The sequence below is a fragment of the Mycteria americana genome, chromosome 8, assembly GCF_035582795.1.
Source record: "Mycteria americana isolate JAX WOST 10 ecotype Jacksonville Zoo and Gardens chromosome 8, USCA_MyAme_1.0, whole genome shotgun sequence".
Classification (NCBI taxonomy): domain Eukaryota; kingdom Metazoa; phylum Chordata; class Aves; order Ciconiiformes; family Ciconiidae; genus Mycteria; species Mycteria americana.
The window spans coordinates 27,983,460-28,003,640 of NC_134372.1; the positions used below are offsets into that span (position 1 = coordinate 27,983,460).

Consider the following 20,181-nt stretch of genomic DNA (forward strand, 5'->3'; position numbering starts at 1 on the left):
GGGGAGAAGACCTGGGCACTGGGGTAGCCCATTCTCAGCTGGATCTCACCAAGTAAAAAGTCTTTAGTGGGGACTCTTCTTGATGCACGGCACCTTCAGAACAGACCCTAAAATGCAGAGGGAAGTCTGCAAAAGCAGGTGAAGGGAGGTGGGCAGGGAAAGGGGAGCAGGGCAGTAAGCTCTGCTTGGAGGCCCCTGTCATCTCCTGGTAAATTGGATTAGGGTTTAATTACAAGCTACAGGGAAAATCTGATTTTGATGATAGAACAATGCATATATTTTATAATAACAGAGAAACAAGCACATTACAGCGAAGCCTGTGTGGAATTAATTTCCTTTGGGCCCACTTGTTGGCCGGTTGCCTGTTTGTCTTTACTCTTATTTTTTTTAGAACCAATTTAAGGTTTTTGAAATGTGAATTCTGAATCAGTTTTCAGCTTTTAATTACCCTGTCTCCACCTGTTGTGGTTTAACCCCAGTCGGCAACTAAGCACCACACAGCTGCTCACTCACCCTCCCCACTCCCAGTGGGATGGGGGAGAGAATCGGAAAAGCATGTTAGAAAACTTGTGGGCTGAAATAAGAACAGTTTAATAATTGAAATAAAATAATAATAATAATAAATTGTATTGAAAAGGAAATTAACAGGAGGGAGAGAGAGGAACAAAACCCGGGGTGGGGAGATGCAGACAAGACCAACAAAAAAAACCCAAACCAAACCAAAAAAACAAGTGATGCAACCTCTCACCACCTGCTAACTGATGCCCAGCCCGTCCCCGAGCAGCAATCGCTGCCCCCCGGCCAACTCCCCCCAGTTTATATACTGAGCATGACATCATATGGTATGGAGTAGCCCTTTGGCCAGTTGGGATCAACTGTCTTGGCTGTGCCCCCTCCCAGCTTCTTGTGCACCTGGCAGAGCATGGGAAGCTGAAAAGTCCTTGACCAGTGTAAGCATTACTTAGCAACAACCAAAACATCAGTGTGCTATCAACATTATTCTCCTACCAAATCCAAAACACAGCACTATACCAGCTAGTAGGAAGAAAATTAACTCCATCCCAGCTGAAACCAGGACACCACCTAAATTGGCTTTGCTGGACCTGAGCCTGCAGGTGCTCATTCTTCCAGTGGATGCTGAGTCGCCTGACTCGGCTTGAGTCAGTAGCAGTTGAGGGTCCTGAGCATCTGGCAGGAGATAGCAGCCTCTGCTCCAAAGGGTTTGGTATAGCCCCTTTGCTGGCTCATTAGCACTGTGGACGTTACGACAGCTCCCTTTTCTGCTCTGCATGTTAATTAAACAGTAATGTACTCTCTCTGGGCCCCTCAGCAGACACCATGTGATCTTCCGTGGCAGAGCTGGAAATGAAGATGGTCTCCAAGCTATTAACACCTCAAATTGCTCATTAAGAGCCCAGCAGAAGGGCAGCATGTCAGATATTATTTCTGGTCCACATTAAGCACTGTTGGTATTCTAAATTATCAGATCAAACTAACTCAGTCTGGCATCAAGGTAATCAAACACCAGGTCTCATGAAGGTGAGATCAATAGAATTTAACCATCCATACACCTAGCCTTGCTGGAGCCCATCATCAGAGACTCCCAGCATCAATCAGACACGTACATTTATTTTGGCCAGGAGAGAAAAATGTTATTTCTTTGCCTGGTCAAGACTCGGTGTGATAAATCTTTTTTCTTCTAATTGTTCAACCCATTTTTTCCTCCTTACTCTTTAGTCACTGCTGCTACTTTGAGCAGAGCAATCATATAGGCAACACAGTCCAACTGTTGCTGTGTGATTGGACATGCCCAACTCAAGCCAACCCATACCCCTTCTCTGACACTACTGAGCCATAAATCTCTTGCGGTTACTCTTCTTCTAGACCTGTGTGGTTGGAGACAGACTGAGAATAGTCTCTCCTCACCCCTTGGACCTTTGGTAGCTCAAAGCTGAGTTAAGCCTTTGCACCAAGATGTTTTCTGCAGTGTTGGAATGGATCTCCAGAATCATGTAGCAGGAGATAGTAGATATGGAGCCAAATTCAAACATTTCATCATGTTTCTTACCTTAAAGGTTTCTTCTGCAAGGATTGGTTTGTCCTTTCTAAGGGCAGTATCCACCTCCTCAGCTTTGGGATTCCCATCAAAAGGAAGACATTAAATCCAAAGGATATACAAGGATTTTCTTAGAGATCTGTGACAAAGGCTGCCAAAGGCTTATCCCCAAACTTAGCTGTTCTCTAGAGTTTTCATCCTTTATTAAGGATCCATGCCTTGTCATTTACTTCGAGCATTGCTGTTCCTGCATGACCTCTTTGTCCCCTTCATACCAGACATGTTCCCTCCCCGGGACAGAGGACAGCTAATGCATCCTGAGCGGTCCATGTGTCCATGCAGGGAGCTCTGCACCTCCGTGGCACATGTCAAACCCCCTCCATGTGTTGATCTGACATCTCTGGAGAGTTGGAACTTCTTGGCTACAAATCCAGTGTAATGAATTGCCAGTAGATTCTTTGGGAAAAGGAGAAATCTAAACATGTAGAAAATTACTCTTTCCTTTCCATTCAGGATTTTCTTGGCCAATTTGTTTTGAACAAACCAGGAGCCTTTCTCCTCCAAGTGGGTCTTCCTATAGCATTAGTAATTTCTCATGCCTCTGCCCACTCTCCTTCCATGTCCCCTGGCAGGCTGCACTGCAGGGACCCTGCGAGCCAGATCCCAGCCTTGTTACTGACAAAAAAACCCCAATTCTGTATTATATTTGATGGGGGTTTTGCTTTGTTGTTTTTATAAAAAGGAAGAAATGGAAAATGCAGACAGTGAAAAACAGTGCAAGGCAAAAATCTGACAGCAGTGCTCTGTCAGCCACCGGAGGGGAGAAGTAGCAACATCATCAGTGAGAATATACATCAGAAATACATACATCCACCATGCCCCTGATGCTGGGGAGTCTCAGATGAGTGACAGTAGAGCATACCCCCTTCTCATCTCCCAGTGCTATCAGCTCCTTGGGGCAGTACGTTTTGGGCTTTGGTAGCCCCATGGGTGCTAACTGCTTAAATCCCGTGGGTGACTTAGAAAAGGAGGTCTGAATCATGATGGAAATGTGCTGCTGAATACGTCCTTCAGCTGTGTGTGGTTTGGCAGCAGCAGAGAAGCGGTTTGGTCAGTGTAACAGAGAAGTGGCCTCTTATTTCTTGGAGTCTCTTGGAGCAAGGGCTGGGTGCTGGGCAGGCTTCGCTTCTGGGGTGGCAGTCTGGCTGCCATGAACAGCTTATGGAGAGGCTCTGTACTCGTGGACAGAGACACTGGGGAGCTGAAGCAAGGGAGACTTTGGGAAATTTGCAACTTGTTCCCCCCCCCCCGCAGAAAGGATGAAAAGTGAATACAGTGAGTGCCAAGGAGGGGTTTGGAGCCAGGAGTAAGTGAGCATATGTTGTTACCAAGTCTATATTAGAGACATAAACCTAGATATTGTGTGGGGGTCGGTGATGCTTTATCAGGACAAAGGCTGCGGAGTGATGACTTCCCATTTGCAGCATGTCTGTAAGCTTCTCTTCTCTACCTTCACCTTCAGCATGGTGACCCTCACCATGCACCCTCCACCTCTGTGCCTTCCAGCATGACACTGCTTTTTCCCAGCTCATTTGCTGGGAAGCTGCAGGTTTGAGACAGCTTCTGCTGCCCCAGGGCTTCTGACCAACGCTTACACCGTTGAACACCTGGAGGACTTTTACCTGGGCCATCGCAATGGAGGTTAGAGCCTAGAATGGCTGCGTGGGAATCACTTTAACTGTTACACTTGGGTTTTCAGAGACTCAGCCTCCTCCTTTGCACAAGGGTGACAGACCCTGAGAGCTTTCTTTTGCCTTGGTAGACTGGGGAGCAGCCCCAGGGTGTTGGAGGAGTGGATTGAGGGCAGAGGAAGCGAAGGAGAGAGCATTGCTTGGGTGAAAAGCACTGCATGTCCCACCCAAGGTGCTGTCAAGCAGCTGACTGTCTCCTGGCTTTGTCCTATGCCATCAGGACAAAGCATGGGAGATGTCCATGTGTCATCCAGGCCCCAACCAGGCTGCGGTTGGATGGGGGTTGCCTTCTGGTTTTATAGCTGGTCAGCAAACGCTGGATGGAAGGTGACTTCTTGCTCTGCCAGTGATGTTCAGCTAGCAAACCTGGGGAGCAGCTGACTTCTCTTTTCTTTCTGAACATCTTCATTACCTAAGGCACACAGTGGGAACCTGAGGTATGTTTGCATTGCAAACAGCATCTTTCTCCCTACAAATGACATTATGCCTGTGCTGCCTGGGTGGCTTGTGCTTTAATTCCCTTTGGGCTGCCGCTCAAGGCCCATCTCTGCAGAGCTTTACTGTTTATGAAACAAAAGTGTTGATTTTTTGTGGGGGGTGGGGTTTGTTGTTTTTTTGTTTGTGGGAACAGCTCACTGTCGTAGCCTGGCTGGGGCAGAGCAAGAGTGTCAATTTGGGAACCGCTGCTGTCACTTCCACTTCGTCTCTCTGGCAGAGCACTGAGTAGGGAAGCTGTCAGATGAAATCTGGGTGGCAGGATAGGCTATTTACTCCTGTTTATTTGCTGACCTGCTGTCACTGCATGTGGCAATGATAAGTAAGGTGACATAATTTTCCAGACCTTGTTTCTCTTAATTTCTCCAGCTGTTTCTCACCCTTCAGTCTTTTCCTGATTCCTGCAAGCTGTGCATCAAACAGCTTTCCTTAAGGGAAAATCCCTCTGAACCCACTGGCATCGCTGTGCCCAAGAGTGTCATTTTAGTATCACTGTGCTCTTTCCTGGTGCATCCCTGTCTTCACAGGGTAGCTGAGAAATCTTTAAACTCTTACGATTAGGGGCTCAAGCCAAATTTCAATCCATGTGTCAGATCATCACATGTTTTCGGGTATAAATCTGGGGATTTTTGTGCTGATTCTTTCTAGTCCAAGGTGCTTCCTAGTGCAGAGGTGATGGAGAGCCCAGCGCTCCTGCTGGGTCCCATCTTCAGCCCTGAGCTGGCTGCTGCCAAGATAGGGATTTACAACAAAAACCCTTCCAGAGAATGGGGATTTTGTCCTGTGTGAGGCTGGACCCTCACAAGACAGTGAAACTGGTGCTCATCCTTCTGTACAGCCACTCTGTCCGCTTGAGAGGCTGATATTGGGATGATGGACAGACAGCATGGTTTTGGGTGGGTTTCAGGTCCCTTGCTGCTTACTGGCTAGTTTAAGGCAGACAAGGAGAGTGTCAGTCGGGGAGATAGTTTCCCAAGACATCATAACATACTTCTTTTTCAGAAAGGGTGGGATCTGCCCAGCACGTGCCAGTGCTCTGTTTGCCTGTTGTATCGCAGAGGATGCAGGAGATTGTCCCAGAGTGGAGCAGAAGCAATGGCCAAAGCCAACATTTTGGTCCCCCAATGTTTTCTTTGCCATTGATGCTTACAGAGCACCTCATGCAAGAGCTCTGCCTACCTGTGCTGAGATCCGCCCTGTGCTGGGAGGGGAGCACTGCCATGGCCACCAGCTCCACGTGCTCTAGGTGAGGAGCTGCCCTGTACTGTGATAGACTCTGTTAAAAGACCCCGTTTAAAAAAAGAAAAATGCTCTCTCATCCAGCTGGTCCAACTCTTCAACCCTGAAAATAGCCACAGTGTGAAGAACTGCTGTTACTACTGCCCTTGTAGCTGTGCAGGAGCATTGATGGTCATGCTGCTCACAGAAGCAGGTGGATTGTCTTTGCCAACTCAGAGAACAAGTAGCAATTGGGTTAAGAAGTATGGACCCTGTGTTCAAACAGCCCAGGTGAGGTCTTTGGGATGTCGAGAATGTATCACCATAAATCTGTATTTCCTGACTTGGAGGGAGGCAGCCAGGGGCAAAGAAAGGGGAAGCCTTTAGCTCTCTACAGCTGTCACCCCACACTTGTCCTCAGCTGTCCCCAGTGTCGCCTGGACCAGGCCAATTCTGTCTGGTCATCCCTCGCCCTGTCAGCAGGAGCTCAGTGGGTCCATTGGACTGTGGGCATGTTCCTGGAAGTACGTCTGCCTTGCTCTCAGTAAAGCAGGGGGTAATTATGTTGTACCATGTGAGTGACCTTTAATAATAACTCAGCAGTGATGTTAATTAGCCTTTTACACGGGGTAAAAGCCATGCACAGCCTCAAATGTGTGGTTTCTGCTGGTGTGAGGAGCCCTGCTTTTTCTAGACAGGGGATGGATGGCGATGCCGACATACTCAGCGGAGTGGAGCTTCAGCATCTGTCTGATTTATTTTGGGATGCAACCCTAGGAAATATATTAAACCGAAGCTTTTTTTGGTTTGTTTTTTCTTCTGTGTTCGTTATCGTTGCTGCTTTACCTTCTCCTGCCTTTCCCCGTGGTGACCCACTGCAGAGTCCTGCTGGGAGGGCTTGCTGGGCTGTGGCATCGCTGCCTGCCCAGGAAGTGCTGGGCAGCCTGCATCAGCATGGGCTGGTGGAGACACCTTCTGGGGTTCAGCAGAAGCGGTCGAGACTAGCAGGGACATTTCCTTCTAGGTGAGGACTTCAGGTCGTGCTGTCATTTCACCTCCCTCCTTTTCCTCCCTCTGCTCTTGGCACCACGGAGGGACAGTGATGCTAGCTGGTGGGCAGAGAGGCCGGCAGCTGTGCTGTGAGCTTGTCCTCGTGATTTGGTTTTCCTGTGGTGCAGCTGCAAGCCACTGTGCTCTGGAGGTTGCTTGGCCAGGGGTTGCGAGCTCTTTGCGTGCTGCCGTGGGGTGCAGCAAGGCACCTGGAGCACAGGGGTTGCCTGGGCAGAGCCCCTGGATGTCCTCAACCCCCAGGATGCCTCAGCTCAGGCTTGAGCTGCTTTTTGGCTTCTTGTAGGGTGAAGCTGGCCTGCCAAGCCCACCCAGTCTGCTCCCTACCATCTCAGGCTGTGTCCTGGTCATCCCTTTCACAAACTTGTTGACATCCAGCTTTGGTCTCCTGCAACCTTTACCCTAAGGAGAAGATAGATCAAGAATATCTCTCTTCCCGTGGCTGGGAGCCTTCTGCTTGCCTGTCTAATGCATGCAGGACCAGCCTGCTGCTCTCAGCTGGTTATGCTCAACCAGTTCTTTAGCTCCCTACTGCTTCCTAATATTTTTAACCCAGGCAGCCATACCCTTTGTGGTTTGCTAAGCCCTCAGGCTTGCCCCCATGAAGACATCTTAAAATGGTGAATGTCCAAATCCCTGCCACAAAGATGGCTGGAGCACATCTCTCCTTTGCTATCAGTTATGGGAATCAATACAGTTGTCTGTTTGCAGAGCTCATTTTTTAAGTAGCTGATAAGATTGTAGTTGATGCTGATTACTTCAAATAGTATCTCCAAATTACAGCTGTTGGGGCTTGTTTAATTTTGAACAAAGACTACGAATTGTATCTATTGTTAAAGCTACTGATTTGTTCAGAGCAACCTTTGGCCAGAGTCTGATTGAGAAGTATTTTTCTGTCTGATAGAGAATCAGGAGCTTCCTACTGCCTCACCTGATGCTTATAAATCACCTGGCTGATGTGCGAAGCATGAGGAAGGAGAGGACTTCATGGGCAATGTTTTGCTGTCTGTAAAATCAGTGCAAGTCAGAATAACTCCAGTAAAGTCAGTGCAGACTTCTTCCAGGGCTATAACTTGTCAAGAGAGGCAAGTACTGCTGCCTAAGAGTGATCTCCATGAAGAACTGCTGTTCCTGCGGTGCTGGCTGTCCCTGATCCAGCTTAAGTTGGACGAAAGTGGCTGAGGAGCTTTAGCACCTGCAGCCTGCAGCCACATCCCATGGAAATACTCTGCGAGAGGCATGACCTATGTCAGAAGGAGCTTGAGGGGCCTCAGACCCTCCTCTGACTCGTTGTCAAAAGTGATGGTACAGCTGAGGTCTGTGGGCTTCAGCAGGAGCCAAGGACTCTCGGTGCACCCCAAGATCAAATCCTGTGGCTCCTGCTTGAAAGGTGCTGGAGAGTTTTGATTGCTGCCCCAGGAACATGGAATACCTCACTTCTTTTTCCATAGTAGCATCCCTGCACAATTTCTACTTTCAAACAAGAAATCAAAATTCTCCCTCATGTCTCAAAACTGACATTTTTTTGACTCAAATAAGTAAGCGGCCATTAAAAGTGCATATTAACTGCAAGCTAATTAATACTTGGTCACAGTGGGATGTCCCCAGGACCACTCGCTGCATTCAGATGAATGCCGAATCCAGCTTAATCATTTCCAGCATGTGCAAAACAGAAGTTGGAGGTGTCGGATCTCACTGCAGCGATATTGCTTCTCTTCTCTGTCTCTCTACTGCCTGGTCTGAATTTCAGTGGGAGGTTCAGTAAATACACAAACCTGAGATTAGCAGAGGAATTTATCCTAGCAAAGAAATAGGCTTCAGGGCCATTTGGACAAAATGCAGTTTAATAGTCACTATTGATGAGGGCAAACCATCACCACCACCTTCCTCAGCTACTGACCAGGTGGCCCAGCTCAAGTCCAGTGTTCCCACACGATGCACTGGGAAGGTTTTCAGTTTATTCCTGTATTATTTTATTTTGCTTTCAGTTGCAAACACCCTTGAGCTGTCCGTGGCTTGCTCCAAAGTGCCTTTTTAGTATACATCTGATGGCCTGAAGGAGAAATAAGTGCATCGTGGGGGCCTGTAAGCCTGTTTAGGTGCCTCATGGGCATGCAGTCTCTGGTGCTTTACCCTGTGATAACCTGAAAAGAGCTCATGCTTTGCTGGGAGGCTTGTTTTCACCCGGTACCGTGGCTGTGCCTAATGGGTGCACCAGTGGGTGGTCCTTGGGGGCCTGGGCAAGGATACTCCGCATGTGGGTACCATGCACTAAGGAAGCAGTCTCAGCACTGTTAAAACTCTTGTATTTAATGTGAAGGGTTTCTGGTACATGTCCTTGATGCTGGCAGGGGCTGCAGGGACCTTGGGCATTCCCGTTACAATTTTGGAGTGACTCTCGCACAGCCTGAGCTGGCAGAGTCATGTCATCCCGCATGAATCTTCACAGGTAGTTTGCAGAAGTGGTGTGACTTCTAGCTCCTCTATTTTGGGAGGCGGGTGTGGGAAGTGATGTGAAGCTGTGTCCCTAGCAGGCTCAGAAAACAGGATATAGGCTGAGATATTTTTTTCTTCTAATGTCTCAGAGGCTGGGGACGGTGGGTGGCAGAAGGTTGTCCTGGCCCTAGCAGGAAGGACTCCTTTCTCCCTGATGTCAATCTGCCCGTGTTACCATTAAATCCTCACTGTTAATTCCTGGATGCATTTTGTCTCATCTGAGAGGTGGCCAGGTTGGGTGAGACGGACCCAGAGGGGTTGACACCTTGCTTTCAGCCCCTCCAGCTCCCAGCTGACCTGCTTATGTCAGAAGGTTCCTTGTCTCAGCTCCACAGTGCTGGTGGAAGCACTTCCACAGCCCTTTGGCCCCTCTGGTTTGGGATGGGTCCTCTCTGCAGGTGGACGAACTGCTTTCTGCTCTTTGTCTTCCTCCCTGCATTCACAGCCTTAGCCTGAAGGTGCTGGAGGATGCCCAGAAAGTCCTGATTCACATCGGAGAAAGAGCTGCCTGAAGCCTGGGCTGATGCTGAACATCTTGTTATCTTCCCCTTCCTTCTCATTTTCTAAGATAACCCCTTTTCCTTTAGTGGCAGGAGGATTTCTTGTCCCAGGGGTCAGCTTTCTATTGACACCTTGGGTTCCTCGCTGCCTTCCTTTTCACATTACACTTCTTGTTATTCATTTTGACTTTACCCCACTGGAAAAAGTCCCTCGTGCTTTGTGTGTTTTGTGTGTCCCCCAGAGTGCTTTGTGCTTCTCTGCAGCAGGACTCGCTAATCACGTCATCTCCCAGCACCGGCTCCCACAGGGCTTCTACTTTAGAGTGAAAAATATTGTTGTTGTCTAGGCACCACGGTCCTGTGAAGTTGCCTCAAACCATTCTATAAAACTAAAGGTAATCTAATAAATGGTTATGGATTTTCCATTTCGGGGGTTTACCTCTCCTCAGGAGTTGTTATTAACCCGCAGTATTTTATCACAAGCAGCTCTAAGAGCCATGCTTTCATTTCCTCGCTAAGATGGATTGCAGCTAGCAGTTTCAGGACAGCCACCGTGATGGTGGCCAAACTCATGTGCTGAACTGGTGTGTGGACCGATGCATAGCTGGAGGGCTTCAAGATGCTCCTGGCCCTGGATATTTGTACCCCTATAGCTGCAGGCATCTTCCTTATCACGCAGGAGAAGTAGTGTTCAGCTGTGGGCTGCCCAGAGGCATTGTTGTCACAGCTGAGCTGAATTTATTTCATCCTTACACAGATGCCCAAGTTAGCAGCTGCTGGAGGTGTTGAGCAGTTTGGTCACCCATCAGTGCACCCTGACCCATATTAAGGTGTCTCAGCTGAGAGGAGCGAAGGTTGCGCAGATAGGACTGGAGGTGGGTGATATTCTGCAGGGGCAAGCAAACACCTTTGTCCCCTCCAGTCCTGCTTTGCTCTTCCACATGGACAGTGCCGAGGTCTTGCTCAGGGTCCCCCGTAGGGTCCCAGCAGCAGGCAGAGGGAGGGCTGTGGAGGAGCTCACCTGGGCCAAGTGTTGTTCTTGTGTGTGGTTGCAGGAAGGACAAGTCAGGTGGGACCTCTCAGGTTATGAAGAGCAGAGCGTCTAATCCAGAAATGAAAACCAGCCTTAGATAATAAGATACAAAGCTGAAGACAGATATTCACCTGGGAGCATATTGTTAAAGGCACTGAATTTCCAGCTGGGAATGAAGCACCTAGGTTGCTGTAAAAATCTGCCTTGTTTGCCTATGGGGAACACTTGCAAACAGGCATGGTGACAGGCAGGCATGGTTTGAGTGTGTCCTTCCATGAAATATGAGCAGAGTTACTGTGAGCACCTGCTGTGATTTAAAACAGGGAACATGATCTGAGTCACCTGGGAATGTTTGAAAACATTAAACCATATACTTTTTACTGATGGATGTTGGTCAAACTATAAACTCAGCTCTGTTCATAAAACAAGCCATTGAACTGCTTTGCTGAATCATTTGCCAAATTGGTCCTCAAACGGTTTGCATTTAGAAACTGCTGGGGAGGTAATCACACCGTTGGTAAGTGCTCCATAACAAGGTTATAAAACAAGGTTATAACCTTGTTTTAGCAGAGCTGCTGCCCTTTTAGCATGAGGTGCAGTTAGAGCTGTTGTTTTGCAACCGGGGAATACCTGTGGCACAGCAGGGAGCTGAATCTTGTCATCGACATTTGCTGCATATTGATTAAAAAGGACCAAAACTTCCTTCCCCAAGGTACTAATTGCTGCTGCTTTGGTGCTCATCAGGGATCAATGGGCTGTTTAATTGTGAGTCTCTGCCTGGAATTGTTTGACATGTCTTTCCGTGTTGCTGGTGGCCTTGTGTGTGCGAGGGTGTCCCATGATGGACTCCATGGGTGCCCCTGAAGCCGTGCTGGGCTCTGTCTGGTCAGGGCACAGCAGGCTGCAGGCTCCATCCCCGCTCCTGCCTGATCGTGCTTAGAGAAAGCCACCAGTGTCGCCGCTTGCTTGTACTGACCTACGGCTGCAGGTAATTGTCAGGGAAAATATTCAGGTTAAGTATCTAGTAGAGCTGCACAATTTCTTGCTTTGGCCCTCTGAATGGGGAAGGCACAGTCCGCAGCGGTGGGTGCTTCCAAGAGGGCACTGGTGGGTCTGTACTGGCTCATCACTGTTCGGATTTGCCCCTTTGTGTCTGTCTCACCTTTTTGCAGTTTGTCTGTCTTTTCCTTTCTTCTTTTCCTTTTTGCCTCTCCACAAGGTGTTCGCCTCTGTCTTCTTCCATTCCTTGTTGCAACCAGTTGCCAGCTGCCTGCACCACTGCTTTACCAGCAGCGAGGCGTGTTGTCCCTGGGTAGCCCCAAGCGTTGACTTGCTCCATCCTGGTTTCAGAGCTGCTGGGTCACACCCATCACCAAGCTCACACCACCAGTGCCCACCCAGAGGCTGCATCCTGCTGAGGAGCTGCTCATGCAGACTTCCCTCCCTCCCACTGCAGGTCCATGACCAAAGTTATGTTATTTTCCAGGTTCAGCCCTCCAGCACCTAAATTTTTCATCAAACCCCAGCCACCAAAGGAGGAGGGAGCCTGGTCGGAGCGCTCGGTGTCTGCAGAGAGCAGCTCCAGGGATGGAGGTGTGGAGGAGCCAGCAGAAGCCCTGGGAGCAGCAGGGGATCCTGCCCAAGAGCCAGCAGATGCAGATGACTCCCTGGAAGCAAAGGTAGATTTTCTTGCACACCTACCACTTGTGTTGCCTTCCCCAGCTTGCCACCAAAAAGCTGTGCTCGTGCCAGCCTCCCTTTTTGCTGCCCTGCTGTCACGTGCCCTGATAGTAGGCTGGGCAGCAGGGCCAGTGGCTGGACACAGGGCTTCTGAGGAGGGAGAATGGCATAGTTTTGCTTGGAGAAGCCCACTCAGATCTTACTGACCTATGTTGAGTTTGGGATTTTTTTGGCTTTTTTTTTTTTTATAATGTAAAATGAGGCTTTTATCTGCATCGTGATGGGAAGGCTTCCAGTTCCCTTCCTGTATCAAGCCATGCCAAGTACTGATCTCCACGTACCTCCTTCTCAACCCCAGCTAGAGCCACCTGTTTTCACGTCTCTGCCTTCACCCAAGACTCTGTATTGCAGTGACAGCCACAGAGCTGTCTTTTATAAAACAAGACTTTGCAGTTGCCGTCTCTTCCTCGTAGCATGGAAGAGAGCCTTTGGTCTGCTGACCTTCCTGGTGAACCTCGGTGCTTTGGAGCTTGACCTTGGTGCTAGTGGGAACTGGCGCCTTGTTCTGCATCATGTGGGACAGAGGCTGCTCCTGGGGCAATAAAAAAGGATGTAAGGAGAAGTTCAGGAAGTGCCATCATTGGCATTAAGTTCAAGGAGAAGGGTTGCACCTGCTTACATGGAAATATTGACAGTTTTAATGTTTTATAATGTGCAGAGTTATCTCTGCACATTTTTTCTGAATCGGAAGAAATGATACCCTGTAGACATAAAGAATAGCGTGGCTGAATGTTTACAGGTAGAAGCATGAAATCATCTTTATTTCCTGCTTTGTTACCATGTATGCACAAATAAACCAGAGAAATTCAAGTGGACACGGCTAAGTAGGATCCAAAATTGCTTCAGAGAATACATCTGGATTGCAGTTTCATCTTTTGCTTGTGTCTCTGTACCAAGGTGATAGCTGTATAACCTCCCTGGGGAGGTAGGAGACCACAGGCCTAGGAAAGGTATGGATAGCATCTTTGGGAATATACACTTGGCAAAGCTTTGCTGGGTTTGAAAACGTGGGGATGACAGAAAGGACATCGAAATGTGAGAAGACACTGCCCTTCCTAGTGCTTTATCTACTGGGCAGATGTAGCCTCTGATTAGGTCTAAGCATGTCCCATAAATATTCTTGCAGATTCTGCTGAAATCAAGGCCACAACAAAAAGCATTTCTTCACATTAGTAAAGAAGCGGGTATTCTTAAACTTGAAGAGTAATCACAAAGCCCTCGCTTATAAATAGGGATCAGAAACCCAGGGATGAGGTTCCTTTTGAAAGATGGCACCTTTGAGGTTAAATACCAGCTCTCAGCTGCTGCAAGACAGGAAACATCTCAGCTGCCTTCTTCAGGAAGGTGCCGTTGGAGAAGAACGACCCAGCAGAGATCCTCAGCTCTCCAGCACTGACGAGTGCATGAGATGAAACCTAAGCACCATCTGAAATGGGATGGTTGTGCCAAGCACTTTCTAAGTCCTTATTTTCCTGGTTTTGGTACATCTTACTTGCAGCTGTGTTCCTATTTTTGTCACAGAAAACCTAACCTGTCCAGGCATGGGATTCTCAGTGTGTCCCTTGGGCAGGAGTGAGCGATGCTGGGCTGGCACGAGGGTGCAAAATGCCTTTGAAGTTTCTGCCAGGAGCGAGCGCTGGGTGCACCCAGCTTCCTTGTGCAAGCTTGCCTGTAGGAAGTGCAGATGGAGCCCGTGTCTCATCTGTGGGTGCGCTTGGACCCGCACTGAACTGATGGCATGGACATACCCCTACTTGATTTGTGCCTAGGTCCCATCCCAGCTGCTCCTGGCTTGAGGAGGTGGTGGAGCCTGCAGTGGTCTCACCCAGACCAGCCAGCTGCTTACTGCAGCCCATGGTGCTTGTTTTCCAGCTGCTACCATCCACTGCTGCGGAGCTGGAAGGTGCTGCAGAGACTCAAAGCCCTGTGAGGATCAAGGAATTGATGCAGTTCGTGGAGACAGAGCCCCTCGCCTTGGGAGTGGAGGAGGTAAGTGGGAATCTGTCTTGCTTCTGCATTTCCACTGTGGCAAGCAGTTTTGTAACCCCCTCTCCCCCTGGTGGCCCTCGGCACTGCTCACAGAGTGGCCTCACCCCTCCAAGCACATCACACAGCACTGCTGAAGCAACTGGTCATTGGAGAGGCCATGTGGGACATGTCATAGGGCTGACCAGAGACACTACCTGTGCAGCACCTATGGAGGGCATTCTTCATCTTGTTACTAATCAAGTGGTCGACAGGAAATTTCTGCAGTAGCTTTTGCTGTAGCATCTTGAGAGAGAGCAGTATGCAAATCAGAGAGAGTCAAGAGCATCAGAAGTCAGATGAGCTGGGCTGGAGTCCTCCCCCCAGCTCCAAGGGCTCTCATCTCCGAGTCTCGTGTTTTTCTGAAGGCAGTAAAAAGCGTTTTTAAAAGCAAGTTCCGCAGCAGAGAGAATTTGTGCTGCTAGGAGACCTCCCATATTATTTTAATGTAGTGTATTAATTAATGCATTAATTAGTGAGCATGGGAGAAGATTTTTCCTATGGTCCCTCCACTGGTAGGTGGAATGGATGTAGGACAAGATTAGGATGATTTTGCCTGTGTTTGTGGAAGAGGCCCCTCCAGCCGTGTCTGTCCTTTGCTCCAAGCCATGGCTCTTCTGCATCAGTTTTGATGCTCAACATCTTGATCTCTCTTCCCCTACCTCTAGGTTTTCGACATCCTGCCACTGTATGGTGTGCTGCAGCCGGGCGAGAGCCAGCAGGTCACATTCACCTTCTTTGGCCACGCAAACATCGTTGCCCGCATCATGGCGCTGTGCAGGGTGGAGGGAGGCCCATCCTACAAGATCGTGCTGAGTGGGGAGGCTTCACTCATCAACTACCTCCTAGACGTCACGGAGATTGACTGTGGGCTGCAGGTACCACGCACGTCTCTTGGCAGAGGTCCCTGAAACCATCACTGGCGGGTTGCTGCCCACCTAGGTCTAGGGCTCTCTCCCCAGCTACTTTGTCAGCTGTATGGCTTGGAAGTACAACCGTTGAGTGATACGTCCTGCATCCAAGCCGGTTTTTAATGACCATCTCCACCTCCCCCCTAAAGCTGGGAATTCCTCCTCTTCAAGGTTACTAATGCTGCCTCCTGGGGCAGGCAGGATCCCAGTGGTGATCTCCAGAGGGACATGCCCCGAGACATCCATCCACTGATCTGCTCCTAAAGCCTGAGGTCCAAGGAGATGCTCTTTTTCAATGCTCTTGATTAATCAAAAAAATAAACCAGGGAGGAAGCTAACTTGGGCTTCCAGTCACTGTAGCTGGAGAGAATGTCCCAGAATAATCCCTGCTTTACTTCTTTTCAGTTAAAAACCTCGCAGATATTTCCATGTATTGGCCCCGTATGTATTGCACTGTCTGTCTCCCTTTTTGCTTATATTTTGCTTGCAAATACTTGTATGTGGGTGCCTTTTCTTCTGAAATGCCTTGATGCTTCCTTCTTTGTTTCAGCTAGCTGTTAGATGACACCTTAAAGTGCAGAGGGCTTGTATCCCCTGGTTTTTTTTACTGATCTTTACGTGGTTGTTATTGCACCTCTGTGTGCTGCCATAAATATCTGTTCCTACGTAGGGCTAAGAGGTACGCTGTGGCTGTGGGTTCCCCGGGTTAACCTGGGAGAGTCAAGTGCTTGTATCTCCTCTGCGGTCCCTGCTTCTGCGTTGTGTTCAGTTGCTTTCAACCCAATGAAAGAGGAAGGAGATTCCCAGCAGCAGACCTGTGTCTGTAACTTCCTGCTCTTCTGTCCTCTCTTCAGCTGTTTAACGAAGTCACCGAAGCAGAGGTCACCCTGCAGAACAGCGGGAAGGTGGGATTCACCTATGTGGTGCTAAGCCCCAGCGCAGCCACTGCAGACAGCCCTCTGCCCGGCGTGCCCCTGGTCATGCCCAGCACGGTGAGTATGGAGGTAGCACAAGTGATTAACCCTGGCCCTGTGTCAGGCTGCCTAGGAGAGGGTTATGGGGAAAGAAGGAAAAAAAAAAAAGCCCAAGAAAAAAACCACAGAAGCAGCTAGGAGAGACAGGGCTGTAAGGAATTGCTGCTGGGGGACAGAGAAGGTCAAGCAAGGCCTTAACAGCCTTTGCCGGCAGACCGCTCTGCTATCATACAGCAACTACTGGCAGGAGGCACAAGCGCTTCGGTAGCTCTCTGGAGCCCAGCTGCTGAGCTCTCTGGTTATGTGGCTACTGGGCTGGACGGTGCAGGCTCTCCTGAGGGTCACCTTACCCAGGCTGTGTGATCGGACAGGACTTGCTCCTTGTCCCTGCCTGTAGCAAACTCTGCCTGTCCCCTGCCAGCTCTAAGCAGGACTTAAATACTCTCTTGCATGGGCATGAAGCTTCTTTGCCAGAAATTGTAACAGCTGCTGTACTGGCCCCTCACTCCTCCAGCTTTGCTGCTCTGCAGCAGCTTTGTGGGGCAGTGAGGGGGCTAGGGAGGAGCGGGGCTGGAATAGCAAGGAGAGGAGTTTGCAGCATCCCATCTTCTTAGTCCTAAATGGATGTCTTTGAGCTGAAGCAGTGTTCCTATCTTTGTCCCTTTTTGCAATGGGAAGAGGAAGCCAAATGTCTTTCACATTTCCTCATGCCTGTCTCCTACAAGGGATGACACACTGATGCCCTCTTCCTGTGAGCTTCCAAAGACACAGCTCTGCTTGGACCCGCACAGTTGTTGCTATAACAGTGTCATCGGCCCTGGCAGCTTGGCAGGGCTTGCTTTCACTACAGCTGTGTTGTGTGCTGGAGTAAGGGTTCAGGGGATCAAGTGGCAGGATCTGTCCTGCTCAGCAGCTTCTCTCAGCAGCGTGGAGGGGAGCGGGGAGCTGAGGCTCCAGCCCAGCGTGCAGAGGGCGAGCCAAGGAAAGCTGCAGCTGTGTCCTGTCACCCAGAGCTGTGTTGATGTCTGCTTGCATTTGCTCTCAACCTGGCTGGTGTGAGCCCAGCCGGGGTTTGGACAGCCCTTCTGGAAGCCCAGAGAGGAGGTGACCTTCCTGGCAACCCCTTCTTCCCTGGATCTTGTCTTAGTCTCTGCTCCTGCTTTTCCAGAGATGTATGTTTGCAGGTCAGCATGAGTACAGATAGGCTCACGCACCCTCGGTGTAACTGCACAGGCAGGAGATGTTTGGTTGGGGTGATTAATAAGGGGTCAGGCCCCTTGACACTAGCCTGGGAACCAGTGACGTGCTGTGACAGGAGCTGCCGGCTCTGCTGAGAGTGCGGGCATTTCACTTATCTTCCATAGTGGCTGGTAAAAGAGCTTTTATTTATTCAGTCTAGCCCTTGCTAGCAGAGGTTAAACACTATTAGCAGGTGACCTGTGCTCATGCTGAGCAAAGGGCAGTCTGTGCTGTGGGAATGCATCCCTACAAGCCCTCTGAAGGACATATTGTATCCTGGTGTAGGAGACTTGAGCTTTTAGATAAAAGAAAGCTAGAAGGCAATGTTGTCTGATACGTTCTTATCTTTGAGAATCTGCCTTCTCAGCATGTCTGTCATCTGAGCCATCCTTCCACCAAACCCTCTTTGGTTGCATTCCCTCCCTCCTCTCCCACACCCTGCAGGGCTACATTGGACCTGGCAAGGAGCAAGTGCTGAAAGTCCGTTACCTGCCAGGAGTGCCTGGAGTCTTCTGCAGGACTTTCCAGATCCAAGTGGGTCACCTGGAACCAGAAGAGATCTCCCTGAAAGGAGAGGGGAGCTTTCCCAGGATCTACTTGGACCTTCCCAGGAACATCAAAGGTGAGCACTGCCTATCTGCTCCCCAGGAAGGTCCCCTGGTTTTTCCCCCATATCATATGCCCATAGGACAGCTCACACCCACCTCCACCAAGCCTGGAGGTTTCAGGGCTGTTAGACCAACACTCAGCCCTCTGTTTGCTTCCTGAGTCTCTAGAAGTCCATGGGGGCTTTGCCCCAGGAACCATCCTGCAGAGCTTGCCATTGTATCTGTTTGTGGCCTGGAAATGTGATGGCTAGACAGAAATGCTTGGGAAAGCTGTAATGCAGGCTGGCAAGGATTTTGGCAGGGTTGGATTTGCATCACATTGCAGGGGATGAGATGCTCCTATGTGGGAGGAAGATCGGTGGGAGTGAACACCAGGATTCATAGAGGAAAAGCAGCATCCACTTTCCATACATTGCTTGAGGAGTATGTTTCTGGGAGAGGCCAGCATCGAGGGAGTGGGGCTTCCCAGCTTAAATGGGAATGGTGCTGTGCCCGTACTTCTATTTGTGGATGTTTTCTTCTTGCAGGAAATGAAAAATATGAGAAGATCCTCAAAGAGGTGAAAGAAAAGATGGAAAAAGACAGCCAGAGAGACAAAGCAGTTGTTCTGGGGGAGGCTGTGGCCACAGAGCCACCCACGGAGGACTTGGGCACCATGGTGAGAACAGCTGATGCCCCATTTGGCACGTGCCACCCTCCCACTGTGTCACTTGGGCCCCTTGCACCCTGCAGCAGGCTTCCCGGTGCCCTGCTGGCACTTGGGACCTCCCTGCCCACACCTGGCCATGATCATGCATCAATTCAGCACTGCCCCAGGGGGCTGCCCACCTCTGGTAGTTGTCCCTCCCATAGATGCACCAGCTTCCGACTACCCCATGGAGAGATCCTGAATACCATGCTCAAGTGATTGGATTTATGGTACTTTGATGGAGATGCAGGTCATTGCTGGGGTGTTCGTTGCTCACAACCCAAGTCCTGCCAGGTTTACAGAGCTTAATAGCAGCAGCCTGACTGCGCCCTGGGACCATGCTGTCAGTGTTCATCTCCAAGAGGCACCAGCTTTATCATGGTTCCCTTTTCAAGAGAGCTTTCGTCTAAGCTGCTTTGGCAGTGGCTGGGGGCAGGCAAATACTTGGAGCACTGGAAGGTTCCTGGCTTGTCTGTCTGTTTGTCTGGCCAAATCAGCTCTTATAACAGTGACTGGGCAGGCAAAGATGCTGGAGTTTGTTTCCCTTCAGATAAGGTCCTAGATAAGAGAGCAAGAGGTGTCACAGACACTGAGCAGTGAGACAGGGGGACCCCATCACCCCTCTCAACAAGAGCAGGATGGGATCCTCTTTCAGAGACAAGCCTGTCCTTTGGGAAAGACCTTTGCTAACCAGCCACTGTCTTTGCTTTCCTCAGTTCGATACTCGGCTGCAGATGCAGATGGAGCAGATGCTGATAGAGGAACACGCCCTGGAGCAGCAGAAAGCTCTCACCTCCAGTCCCCCAGAGGACACTGCCTTTGACCAGTGTGCTCGCTGGAGGCTTCTCAAGTTAGTGGGGACTCCCATACCCTATCTCCAGGCACCCCAAGGGTAACACTCAGCAGCAGTGCACCCCTGCTCCTGAGAGCTCCTTGTGTCTGCAGAGCTGGGAATAGCTGGGGACTTCAGAAAGGGTCTGATCCTGATAGCTTTGGCATGCTCCCTGGTGAGCAGGCACGTGTCCTCACCTCCACAGTGCCACCCTGAGCTTTGGAGGTGCTCAACTCCCCACAGATGATGGGTTCTGTTCTTAGAACTGGGGGGGTCCAGTGCAGACCATCAAGCCCATCCAGACAGCACGGACATCATCCCTATTTTTACCAGCTCTCAAAGAGGCAATTCAAAGCTGGCATCTTTTTTCCAACAAACAAATCATGCTAAGCAAAAAGAGCAGGGAGTTGCATAGGTATTAGCTTGACAAACCCTAAATCAGGTGGCTTGGATGCTGCTGGGACTGCAGGGATTACCTAGGTAACTTGGTCCTCCCTTTTGCTCCTTCTTGATGAGGCATAGGCACTGTAGGCTCCAATTCAGGAAG

General features: G+C 49.7%; 1 protein-coding gene across 1 annotated transcript in view; it reads left to right on the forward strand.

Moving 5' to 3' along the window:
- The window catches only part of HYDIN (HYDIN axonemal central pair apparatus protein), a 148,253-nt gene that overhangs the window by 83,871 nt on the left and 44,201 nt on the right, over positions 1-20,181 (forward strand). Inside the window, exons 23-29 of the mRNA XM_075511037.1 lie at positions 12,104-12,296; positions 14,230-14,346; positions 15,051-15,260; positions 16,148-16,285; positions 17,951-18,128; positions 18,642-18,772; positions 19,519-19,652. Coding sequence (XP_075367152.1) covers positions 12,104-12,296; positions 14,230-14,346; positions 15,051-15,260; positions 16,148-16,285; positions 17,951-18,128; positions 18,642-18,772; positions 19,519-19,652 — 1,101 coding nt within the window. The remainder of the gene's footprint in view (positions 1-12,103; positions 12,297-14,229; positions 14,347-15,050; positions 15,261-16,147; positions 16,286-17,950; positions 18,129-18,641; positions 18,773-19,518; positions 19,653-20,181) is intronic.